The sequence below is a fragment of the Protomyctophum bolini genome, assembly GCF_963924005.1.
Source record: "Protomyctophum bolini genome assembly, chromosome: 9".
NCBI classification, from domain to species: Eukaryota; Metazoa; Chordata; class Actinopteri; order Myctophiformes; family Myctophidae; genus Protomyctophum; species Protomyctophum bolini.
In genome coordinates this window covers 34,137,955-34,151,618 of record NC_137870.1, presented here as the reverse complement: position 1 = coordinate 34,151,618, position 13,664 = coordinate 34,137,955, and the positions used below count along the sequence as shown (strand labels likewise).

At 40.2% G+C, this 13,664-nt stretch overlaps 1 protein-coding gene across 1 annotated transcript; it reads right to left on the bottom strand.

The window, feature by feature from the left end:
• Positions 1–5,484: 5,484 nt before the first annotated feature.
• On the bottom strand, positions 5,485–10,135 carry LOC308321836 (zona pellucida-like domain-containing protein 1; the record flags this gene model as incomplete). Its single annotated transcript, XM_080772927.1, has 10 exons — positions 5,485–5,618; positions 6,255–6,275; positions 6,484–6,592; positions 6,718–6,886; positions 7,187–7,267; positions 7,605–7,702; positions 7,923–7,995; positions 8,261–8,445; positions 9,154–9,374; positions 10,039–10,135. The coding sequence occupies 10 exons, from the start codon at positions 10,133–10,135 to the stop codon at positions 5,485–5,487; spliced, it is 1,188 nt and encodes a 395-aa protein (XP_080629053.1).
• Between the last annotated feature and the right edge of the window lie 3,529 nt (positions 10,136–13,664).

The window sequence follows — 13,664 nt, the reverse complement described above, 5'->3', positions numbered from 1 at the left end:
GAGAAAGGAAGGGAGCTACTACTGGCAGTAGAAAAGGAGTGCAGGAAGATCGGCCTCGAGCTCAATGCCAAGAAAACAAAGGTAATGACAGTCAATACCGAGGACAAAACCATTGCCACTAGAGACGGGATGGTTTGATTGATTGAAGTATTAACAGTTTGCAGAATTACAGTACATTTAAAGCACAACTCAATACAAAAACTGTTAACTGTGAGTGGACGACACCATAAAGCATTACTCTTGTTTTCAATTCATCATAACATCATAAAGGAGGTAAAAAGGGGGGAAAATATATACAGTGAGGGGAAAAGGGGGTGGGTGGGGAATTCAGGGAGCCAGTTTCGAAATGCAGCCGTCCGTAGGTGCCCTTTGAGAGCGGTTTTGAAGGAGTCAAGGGATTTGCATGTCTTAATGACTGTTGGTAGGGCGTTCCACATTTTGGTGGCATAGGAGGAGAAAGAATTTTGTCCCTTGTTTGTGCCGAATCTGGGTTGCACATGGTTTGTTGCACTCCCTCTGGTGTTGTGGGTGTGGACTTCGTTAACATTAAGGAAGTATTTATGGCCAGTTTGAAATCTTGGGGGACATGTCCCTGTTTGATGGAGAGGTTTAGGAGCTATAGAGATGGCCGAGTCTCTGAGAAATTTGGAGGGAATATTGTCATGGGGTTGAAGGGCTCTCAGTTTTTTAAGTACCTCCTCAGTTGTTACCATTCATCTTTACAAACACCTCCTAGGTTTTTGTAGTAGGCTTTGATGTGCTCTACACACCATGGGTTCCCAACCACTGGTACTAGTACCACTAGTGGTATACTTGAGCCCCCCTCTGCTGGTACTCAGAGGAGGTAGTTGTTCTGACCAAGCAATTGGTTGAAATAGACTCTCCAGCCGTGCTGAAATGAGCATAACATGAGCATGACCTATAGCCGTAAGATTGTAGGACGGAATAATCACAATAGAAATATATCAGTTGTGCATCAGAGCAGCAGCAAAATTGTCTTAGGAATGGAACAAAAACAAAACAATGTAAATAATAAATTACTGAGAGTGCGAGGGCAGTTTGTTAAACAGCGTTGTTGCAATGTTGTTTGTGTGAGTTTGTCGAGCTCAGGGCCTCAGGGCCTGGACTGCCTCAACTGAACAGGATCTGAAGGTTCGAAGAGCACTTGCCTGGAAAGCTGTTCATAGCTACTGTGGAGTCAGTACTGCTGTATGGGGCCGAGACATGGACCCTCACAGTACAACAGGAAAAAGCCCTGGATGGAGTCTACACAAGAATGCTACGAATGGCACTATATAGGTGTCACATGGACGGACCGCATCAGAAATGTAGAGCTCTATGGGGACCTACAACGGGTCACGGACAAAGTCAGAGAGAGAAGGATGAGGCTGGCAGGGCACTGCGTCAGGCAACCAGAACTTGAGGCAAGTAAATTTACTCTATATGGGAGCCAACCCAGGGCAAAGTCAGGAGGGGAAAGAAGTGTACTACCTATGTAGATGTGATGCAGCGCGACATAGCTTGGCTGACAACACTGCAGAACTCAAGAACCTGATGTTGGATAGGAAATTGGGCAGCGATCCAGGAATCCCAAGTTGGTGTTGGCTATAGACCTCACTCTCGCAGTAACAACAACAACTGCAACAAGACGTTAAACACAAACAATGTATTAAAACATGTTTCTGCATCATCATTCACATCCTATTGCCTTACTCATTGACTGACAGAATCCTGTAGCGCTCACTGGAGTGTGCCCCCTTATGGTGCAGTGGAGCTATAGCTCTGTATGTGTTGTCTGACTATTATAGTAGTAAAAGACTAACATTACATAAAGCAATGACAAAATGAAATACACTTATGCAGGAACCTTTATCCTTTTAACTATTTAACTTGTAATCCCATGAACTCTACTATGAACGTGAGTAGGAATTAATTATAATGAAATAAACAATAAGGGGTGTTTTAAGCTTAGGCCTACTTAGTTACTTTCCACCACTGCGTGCGCAAACACACACACACACACACACACACACACACACACACACACACACACACACACACGCGCACACACACACACACACGCGCGTGCACGCACACACACACACACACACACACACACACACACACACACACACACACACACACACACACACACACACACACACACACACACACACACACACACACACACACGAACATGTCATCTGACATGGCATGGCTTCACATCTTATCTACAGGTATGTATGACAGAGCCATTTACCTACTATGATTGGCCCGTGTATAATCTAGGGGACAGAAAAAACCAAAGCATCTTTTGTTTATTCACATGTATCATGATAGACACTGTGACCTAAATTACAGAAAAGAGGGCCATGAATATTTAATTACTGTCCCGTCTGCTAAATTGAACGTATAGCCTGCAGGTGGATTAAATGCAAATGAATATGAAAATACCTTGGATCAAAAAGAATATTCCATCATCAATCATTCTTTCAACTGAGGACAAAAAATATATTCTTTGAAGCAACATTTCATCCCAGCAGATTGTTTTTATTTATTTTGCACAGAATGACAAAGTTTTCTTTTCTGTCAGCTATAATGATGCTTAGTATAATAGATTGAAGATCAATCAATATGAGTAATATTATTTAGAATAAAATCCCAAGTGTTAGTAATGTACTAATAAGTTAATAACTTACTAATAAGGGGTCCTCATCAGCAATGTTTTACACTATGCGATACACACCAGGATGTGACCTTTGTCCCCTGCATGTTGTCCTAAATATGCAAAGAGAGTATAGTGAATGAGTCCCAGCCCCGCCTCACTCCTATTCCTCCAGAGTCCAGGCTATTAACATTTTAGAGGTCCCACCATCTGTCTCTAAAGGTTACTGTCCAAAGTAACCATTAGAGAGAATGAGAGCACACGCGCATCCTTGTTGTTTTAATGAAATTAGAAAGAATAAAGTATAAAATAGGGTAGATTTATCTAACATACAATTACTCCAACATAATGAACCTTATGGTTCATTATTTCAAAAAAAGGTTGTTTTTAATAGCTGGGAAGAAAGATTGCCACTGGGTTTAGGTATAGGGGAAGACATGTCACTTCCCTTTGGGTCATGCACCTGTCAGCTTGTAGAGCTGCTATTTTCAGCGCACGACACTGTTCATGTACGATGAAATAAAATAAAGCATGCTTTTCTTGCCTAATCTGTAGCATGTTACCTCCCACCCTGACCAGACCCTCCCAAATTTGCTTACCAGTATAAACAGAGATCCACGGACGATGTCATCATAGCCACAATACTCAAAACCACCCTCACCCACCTGGAGAAGAGGAACTCTATATAATATAATATATAGGTGGCATATGTTCATATGTGGATGCTGTTCATATGTATGAACAGCATCCTCATATTATGAGGATGCTGTTCCTACACCATTCAGTATTCATCACCATAGTCTCCTCTAACTCTGGTCCATATATATATGGACCAGAGCTAAGTCCCCTCCTGCAGACTCGACACCAAACTCCAGGGAACCAACGTGGCTGGATCCATGTACTTCCAGTCAGGCCGACACCATGCAGGTCGTGCTGATGGGGTCCAATGTCGAGGAGCCGAAACCCAATGATTTTACTCTCTTATACTTCACTTGGGATACATCTAACATGAATAAAGTATCTTCGGAAAGCTAAACTAAATCTACTTAGAAATTGTACAGAGAAAACATATTTTGTAAAAAGATTATTAGGGTGGTGTTTCTAACCGGAAGGTATCCGGTTCGCTACCTGATCCCCCATGGATCCATGCTTATGTGTCCGTGCTCCCAATGAGCTAAGATGGTTGTTTCCACCATGGGCGTGAATGTGTGTATGAATATGTGATGCATTTTCCATCTATTTTATAATTATTTTACAAATGTATTTCTGATTCATTCCCTTGTTTGTGATGTCAGTCACTTATTTTGACCATCTTTGCAGATAGATTGGTGTTTGGAATTGTACATGATGAACCATACAGTCACCATACATTAAGAGCCATAATTGAAAATGGTGATTAGGTACCCTCTAGTGGAGAGTAAAAATGTCTTTCTTTCTTTCTTTCTTTCTTGTACTTACAGTAGGCCTATACATTCATGCAGTTAGTCTATATTCCTCATTTAAGAATAGTTGAATAATAATAATAAATGGTCTGCCATCTCTGTTCAATTTCCTGAAATGTTAATAAAATGTAAATAATTAAATTAATTCATTAAAGTAATTAATTTCCATTCAATTAATGAAAGGAATCAAAACCAACATAATTCCTCTTATAGAAAGCATCTAATTTGTGATATTTGCATTTGTGAAATGTGTAATAAGGTTGGATAGTCTGAATATTGATAGCATTGATTTAGGTGTATATTGCAGGGCAATTTCTATTGATGAATAGAATAGATATGACTAGACATAATAATAATAATAATGGTAATGTATGCAGACATGAACAGAAACGACAGCAACCATTCATTCTTGACAAATATATAATTTCTTTCTCATAACAGCTGCACATAATAGAATTATACATTATTGCAAATAATGTTTAATATAATGAAAATACCCCTGAGACTTCTTAAAAGTCTGAAAGTGTTGATCTCAGACTTGGATAGATTGGTTCAACTTCAAGTCAAGTCAAATTAGCAGACCAAAATAAGCTTTGGGATGCTTTCTGCAAATAAATAAACAAATGTGCCCACTTGTCTTCTTGACATTATGGTTATATTGTATGTTTGAATTTTGGTTTGTACATTTTTGTGCCTTATGTGAGGTACAGAATATTGGCTAATGGCCTACAAAAGTTTTCACCTTGAATTTAATAATACATGCTTACTACAACATGCAACAACAAAACAAAAAATGTACAGTAAAAATGTACAGTGTACAAGTAAGCAAGCGCTGGGTTGAACAAAAGTCTATGCTGTCCTTCAAAATGGCAAAGCAAATCTATGACTTTTAGTCAGTAGTTGGTAGGCCAATGGTAGTCTGCTGTCTGCTTCACCTGTGCTCATGGTTCATACACAGAAGTGCAGGCTTTTTTCTATTACACATACAAGCGAAAAGCATGAGCACCTGGCATACTCCTGGAATACTCACACACTGACAAACTCACTGTTTTTTTTTAGATGAAAGCAGATAGTTAGGTCATTTAGACTGGAGTATGTATAGCCATCTTTTGGTCTCCTTGACCATTCCTGTCTGGATTTGAAATGTCATTTCTTTCTTTTCTTATGTGGAATATTCAAACTTCATGTTCAAGTGGTGAAAAGGTTTAGCTTTCCAAAAACGAGAGCCAACGCTAACAACAAAATAAACGAGAGAGAGAAAATACAAAACCAACCATATACGTTGATTCAGAGAAACCCATTCATACCTCCACCAGTATGGAAATGTGGCCCTGTCTCATCATGTCATGATATTTCATCATGTCATGTTAATTAATGCTAACTTAGCCGCTTGAGCTTTCGATAGAAGGCTGCAGCCACCAGTACAGCAATCACCCCTATCACACCGAGGACAGCCACTGAGATCCCCAGGCCGACTGCCTGACCCTTGCGAATACGCTGGGTAGAGGGGTCTGCACACAAGGGAGAATGACAACAAAAATCATACATCACAATGATCACACACATAGGGCAACAAAGCACCCAATGTCTTGTGAAGACAATACATTCATAAATAATGAAGTTAATAATACTGTTGTTTGGGGGGGGGGGGGATGCATGACTAAACTCGAAAAGTTCAGAGGAGCGCACAGGTCTCTGCCAGGCCGGGCTGTGTATTTCTGTGTCAGATGTGTCAGTTGTTGCGTGTAGCCATCAAGACACAAAGTGGATGCAGGTTGGGGGTGTGTGTGTGTGTGTGTGTGTGTGTGTGTGTGTGTGTGTGTGTGTGTGTGTGTCTTCCATTCCCTATGGATGGAAGAGAAATTGCTTTTGGCTCTGTTTGTTTATTTATTTAATGATTGTTTTTTTGGGCTTTTGTGCCTTTATTGATAGGACAGCAGGCTGACAGGAAATGGGGAGAGGGAGATAGAGGGTGACACGCAGCAAAGGTCGTCGGTATCGGGATTCGATTGGATGTCAGGCTGCATCAGCAGCCTATAGGCGCCCGGACCACTACCACGAAAACAACCACGACCCTATGGCCTTCGGCCATCCGGCCAGGCAGAGACAATAATTAAAATAATAATATTGATGCAAAATAGACTTACCGTTAAGCTGGATTACAGCGGCTAGAAGAAAGAAATGTGAGAAATACTCAAAGTTAGTATCCATGGTTCATTTTGAATTATTGTAAAATAGACTGAAATATATTTGATTATTTCTCTATTTTTATTTAGAGAAAGTGAGAAAAGGCATGAGAGACACACATGGACAGAATAGAAGATGTAGAGTTTAAATGTATGTGTATACATGCTGATCGACTGATGGGAGACATACTGTTCTCTGCCTGGGTTGCAATGGGTACCGTGAGTAAAGATGCCTCAGTGATACCATCGCGGATGATAGTGGTCTCAGCATCCCTCCTTCTCCTCCTATTATTGCACTGCTGTGGAATCAGAGCGAAAGAGACAGATTGGTTCACGGTAAAATCCTCGGTGACATTCATTTGTGCAATCTGAGTTAAATGAACACTGATTTGACTGTGCTATTGGTGTGAAAGGTTTGGCTTACTTTAAAGGTCTCACAGGTGGAGCGCTCACAGAGTCGGGTGATGCAGTGAAGGTAGTAGGTGGAGACCGTTTGGTTCTGCTGCTCAAGGAAGCGGAATGCAGGGAAATAGAAGCGGGCCTTCTGGCTGTCCCCGTTCTCCAACATGATTGTCATCGGATCTATGGAGCAACTTTTGGAAAAAGGCGAACCTCACCTCAAGCGCTCAATTGCACACAGATAGATACAGAAAGTATATTAATGATTGAAAATAAGTGAGGTGAATTTAAGAATAAAGGCTCCCCTGACTTGAGGTGGCTGTGTATTTACTGCACGAAAAGTGGAAAGGCTGTACAGATATGGAAGTGTTTGAATTTAATGTGGAATTCTGGTGACCATCGGGCAGAAACCGCGCCATCAGGCCTTGATCAAGCGAGAGGAAATAAGTTACGTTTGTAGAACAGTGATTATACAACTGTGCTGTTTTACTTACGAGACAAAGAGATTGAAGAAAGTAGAATTGTTGGGTTGAGGAGAGACTGAGGCATAGCACCGGTCCAGCAGAACATGGTACCTGTGCAGAAAAAGTGAGGTCCACAGCACCGAGTCAGAGACTCCAGGTCACAGGTGGAGTCCTCAAAGTCTATAACTAATTATTCAGTCGGACACACTAACCAGCAATATGCTGAAATAATAATATATCTACAGTATGTATCAGTGTATGCGTGTCCATACATACAATGCTAGCATGTGCAAGCAAGCATGCATACATACAATATTTGCATTCATATACAGACATAGATACAAATTATATACTGTACACACATACAGACATGCAAGCAAAGTACCTACAAATCAATTTCCTAATCATAAAAAATATGCATTGCTGTCATGAAAGAATGGTTTCTTACAGGGATGTCAGATTGGAGGCTTTCACCTGTACGTAGATTTTAGTTCGCAGTTCAAGACCCCGAGGTGGTATTATGAGGGGCGTAGTATAATTCAGATCCTGGCAAACAAAGAAGGCATGGCAATTAATATGAAAGTATTTGAAATGCAGATGTTCAAACTTCTAGGCTTAACAGTGCATAGAGCCTAATATCTGAGATATGTGAGCACGTTCCTCTTCATGGTGCTTACCCGTTGGCGTTTGCCAATTTGTGCAGCTCAGAAATCTATGTGTCAGTGCATGCATTTGAGATAGCACTACTGTGAATGTGTTTTCTCACCCGGAACAAGGCCATGCTCAGAGTACTGATGAAGCTCCCATTGTTGTCTTTCAAAGCAATGGAGGAGGCTGACCTGAGAGGGAATAGAGAAGCAACAGTGAGCGAAGGTCCATACAGAGAAGACAAAAGAGTGATTTATGCTTAGTTGTGTGCCAGTGTCGCGTAACCAAGTATGAATCAAGCTAAACACTGATGCATCCATCTCAACCCATTATGAATATCCTGCTCTCAATAGGAGTATGCTCAGGAAGTATGATAGACATTTACTGTATGCATGCTTAACGCATCGTAATAGCAATCCCTCTATATCATGCATTAAGACAAAATGAAACACTTACACATCCACCTGGGTGTTGTTAATGAGATACTCAAGTGGGTAGGCACAAGAGTAATAGTACTTGAGCTCTGCATTGTACGTGATCTTTCCAATGGTAGGATCCCAAGACCTGATCACTCCACTCACGTTGACTTCCTGGATGTTGGAGAAGTCCGAGAAAACCCCCGACCCTGGTGCACTTGTGGTCTGAGAAATTAACAACAGATTGTTAATGCAGTTCTGGAACATCAGACTGACACCAAGTGGACACTGTGCAGTGATGTGCATCGTACCTGCTTAGCAACAGTACACATTCAAGTTCTTAAGCACTAAAACCCTATAGCCTGTATACTTTGTTGATCGGGATCCCTCAGGGCCCTATATACTTGGCCCACACCTTTTTCCCCTCCACACCAAATATCACTGCAAGGAAACTGCCAATGTACAAGCTATATATGTCACAGAATATTCACCTCAGAATAGAGACAGGAGAAGTCACATTATTTTAAACTATTTTCAACTGCACAAGATGTGGTCTAATAATGGGGTGGCTCTGTGGATCTCACACTTCATGCGGCTATTCTATGATATCAGTCTTCTGTGACATTTGACTCCATATTTGAGTAAGGTTTCAGCCTGAATATCCGACTGCCATTATTACTTTTTATTATTATTATTTAAATATTTAACTTCTATTTAATTATTATCAAGTTAAATATTTCAAAAAGTAGCCTATAAATCTGGGAAAGAAATGTATGGAGATACTTCCATGGCCTACTGGCAGTGTGCACAAGAAATACAGACAGACAGACAGACAGACAGACAGACAGACAGACAGACAGACAGACAGACAGACAGACAGACAGACAGACAGACAGACAGAAAATGGCAGACATCTGTGCCCCCAGGACTTACCTTGAACTTACTACCACAGGCATTTCCTTCTCTGATGGGGAAGCTAAATCTCAGCACCGGAGGAGCCACTGAAGTGTCCAGCGTTCCTTTGCAGCCCACGTTATCCATAATATGGTTCAGCACCAGCAAGCTCCCATTGTACCCAGTGTACATAGCTGGGCAGATTAGAATGGCCAGTTCAATGCTGTTGGTCCCACAAGACACTGATATATCAGTATATTCTGTTGAAGAGGATCAGACAGTAATGTTACTGAGTGCATCATCAGATCATTTGCTATGCAACATAACTTTAGGAGAGGATGACATTCAGGTGAGGTCATTTCAATGACATGCTGAGGGTGAGTATTATATTGCATAATAATTACCGGTATATTAATAACTAATAAAATAACTAATGTGTGTGTGTGTGTGTGTGTGTGTGTGTGTGTGTGTGTGTGTGTGTGTGTGGCTTGCGCGCGCGCGTGTGTGTGTGTGTGTGTGTGTGTGTGTGTGTGTGTGTGTGAACTTATTTATTATTATAAATATTATTAGTATTGTAGATGATGACATTCAAGTGGACTTTACAATGAATAAACTATGACCCAAGTTGTTGTACAAATTAAGTCAGTCCCCTATTTTAAATTAGAACTTAACAACATATGAACTTATCTTAACCCATTTTGTATATTGTTATAATTTAGCTATTGAAAAATAGCAGATCTACAAGCTCACAGCGCACCACCGAGTGGCGCGCTATGAGCTTGTAGGTCTGCTATTTTTTGAAAAATCGTGAAAATATTTATTTCAGAAAACTGGAGGATTTAGAAGAATTTCTTTTAGTTTTGAGGTCAGGCCTAATAAATAAAGAACCGCTCCATGGTATGAGAATAAATGTTAGTCCTTTACCTGGTCTCCTACCAAATGATCCGCATTCAGTTAGTGTAAGGGCCTCTCGGCCCGCAATCCAAAAGGAGCTCAGGATGAGGAAACAGACTAAAGCCATGTCACCGGAATGGCCTCTGTGAAATGCTGAGGTAAAGATAAAAGCAAGCAAGCAAGCGGAAGATGAAAATCCAAAACAGTGTACAGCAAAACATTTGTAGATCCAGTGAGGTGCGTATGGATGCTGAAGGTCCAAAACAAGCTGGATAATCCAATGTTGTCAAGCAATGAAAGTCTTATGCTGTGTATATGCAAATACCTCAGCTCAGTCAGATGCTTGTGTCTTACCTCTTCAGTCTCTCAGTTGTGTCGAGGTGTGTCCACAGTGGTCTGTCTTATATATGGCAAGCGGAACAGCTGTCAAGTTGCAATGCTGTTTTAGGATTGGATGGAAACGGGGTCAATGCCATTTTGGTGGAGCTGCCTCAGTTTGCTTAAACAATTCACTTTTGTGGTTGAGGCACCATGGTACTTTCCTTGAGGCAATTGGTGAAACCCAACACAGTCACCTTCAAAGTTACATGGCTAAACAATGTCAATGTCACAAAGTGGCTTTGTGGCATTGTGTGTGCAATGAACTCCTTTACATACTAATATGAAACTTAATAAAGTAAGAAAGTGTATGGTTCATAGTCTACTGGGACTATGAACACAATGAAAAGGGAGGTCCTGTTTCCCCATATAGCTGTCTATAGGTTTAATGTGTCCGGTCCTGAACCTGAATGACCCAAAAGTTTGATGAATTAGCGCAAATGATCACTTCGAAATTCAGGTGTTAGCTCAGCAATTTTATAGTTTGAAGGATGTCACTAATAATTAATTTTAATTATTAGTGAATATTTTATTATTAAAAAAGTAATTTAAGTACCAATTATGTGTACGGTATGTGATTGTGAAAATAATAATAATAATAAATGTAATAATAATAATAATATGAGGAATGTTCAAGCCCACTTCTTACTTAATCATTGAGTAATTTTGCTGTAATTTAGCTAGTGAGTCAAAACACAAGGTCCCAGCAGGTAAACAGATCATCTTCCACATTCAAGTTTTGGGAAATGGGTGAAGGACATTGGAACATGATCTTGTCAAGTGAGTCACCTGGGAAGAGAAGTCATTTTCACTGATTAGGGTCAAATCAGGGTATCAGTGTTGGCCTCGCTCTTTTGTCAAAATGTATAAAACTATGAAGAGGATTACGGACACCGTACTTACATTGTCATAGTTATGACGTGTACACTCCAAACGGACTGAATGCCCTCCTGTCCTCACATGATCATTTCTGAGTTGTCCCTCAAACACTCCCTACGACATATCATATTTTCAGGTCACTCAAAAGAATAAACTTCCTGGCTGTGGTTTCTCATGGAACTTCAGTTGAACTTGGGTTCAACTGAATTAACCCTACCCAGTATATGCTCTTTGGAAGGAAAGTTGCACCAGTTTTCAATGATAATATAATAGGCCTACCTCGACTACACAATAGTGACTTTTCTTTAATCGTTCTCAATTCTTCCATATAAAAAACACATTATGTTAATTATAAGTATGTTTTAATGTTAGAAATTCATCCAAATAAACTAAAATATTTGATATATCATATTGTATCATAGTATTCTGTTGTTTGGGGCATACTGGCATAGGGAATTGTTCACAAAGATAATCCTAAAACCTATATGAAGCATTGTGACCCAGTCTTCACCAGGGTCATTGTCAGCAGTACTAGCTTACACACCTGTATTGTGTTGCATTAATGAGTTGAGTGGGAGGATATTATCAGTGTGCAAACATATTTGGTAAAAAACAAAACAAAAAGGATGTGGCATCATCAGTAGAAGAGCGAGAGAGGAGGAGGGATGTCTAGAAAAAGTGCTCATCAGCGCATAGGTCTCCGCCCAGCCAAGAAGGTAGTTTGTTACTGATGTGGATGTGTTGGTGTTATTGTAGGCCTACTTGATATGTCAGCTGGGTTCGACTGGGTTCGATATGTCAGCTGGGTTCGACTCCCGAGCGCGACATCATTTGCCTCGTGTCACTCCCCATCTCTCTCTCTCCCCCTTTCTTCTCTGTCTACTGTTCACTATCAATAAAGGCATAATTAAAAGCCCCATAACAAATCTTAAAAAAGGGGGGGAGACATGGAAGAGGAAGGATGGATGGGGTTTCGGGAATGATCAACGTATGGAATGTCAGAACCGGTCCTGACATATATCCTGCACATACTAATATTGATGACATCAGAAATCAGCTGGGGTCATATTTTGTCTGAGAATCTATGCTATATAGGTTATGATTTTACCTGCAGTAGGCAAGTAGGCTTACTGGGCTACTAAGAAAAATATTATCATCATATCATTATCATATCATATCATATCATATATCATATCATACTATAATTAACTCAATGTCTGAATGAATGAATGTCTGAATGTGTGTGTCCTCTGTGACACATTTTATTAGGTTCCTGTGTTTTTGTGCCTTTGATATATTTCTGTACTTTTTCACATACAATACATACTTTCTCATAAACAGTTGAGCTTGACCCTGGTTGTCTAATTGATCGTCGTATTTTAATTTCATCATTGGATGATGTTGCATTTTCGCTGGATTGTCGCTGCACAATGGTGTCTAAATCTCTTTTCATTGTGAAAACTTTCCTGCACTTGATATTTTATTTTGGGGATTTCATTTGGAGGCAAGTTATGTGCAATATCCAGAAGGGGATGAAATTCACGGATCTGGGCAGCTTGTAATAACGTAGCCCATGAATTTAAGTCCCTCGGTTCTACTCAGCCATTGGAGATTCCAAAGAACTGTGTACAACACAGTCAGTGGACTCCTGCCTATTGATTACTGGTCTCTGATCTGGTTCCATGCTTGCTTGCTAGCTAATGCTTGCTTGTTAATGCTTGCTTGGTTTCTTGCTGACTGGCTTGCTCACTGCTCTGTGACTGAGTGGAGATTGGAGAAACAAATCTAAGCTCCAGTCAAACTGGGGCTTAAATAGGGCTGGCTTGATTGCAGGATGATTGTCTCCAGGTGGTGTCCACCTGCCAGGCAGGAGGCCCAGACACGCCCACTCCCAGAACTAGGTCAGACTGTGAGATGCTCATTTTGCTCAACAAACATATAACATAAATTACTATCAGTGAAATGAAAGATATTAATGATATTTACATGTGAACAGTAACTTGTAACTTTCTGCAGGGTAATTTCCCAGGGGTGGGGGATCATTCTATGTCATACTTACCTACTTTTTGTTTAATAATTGTTATATTTCAACATCACGGAGTCTTTTGGGTACACTGTAATGCTAAATGCAAGTCTCTAAGTCTAAATGTAATATGGTGGGAAATATAGCCCATTTTGTGACCAAAGGAAAAAACGAAAATACTAATAGGACCTATTTTTTGAATTATTACTCTTGTATACCTTTATTCTATAATCCCAATAACCATTTTTTGTCATTACAATGTTTTATAATTCAGTCCCCATCAATTCCAGGTATAGTTTAATGTATTAACTTGTATTATAAGGATATTATATGAAAATGAGAATTTCGGTTATTTCTCATATAAAAGTGGTGGTAA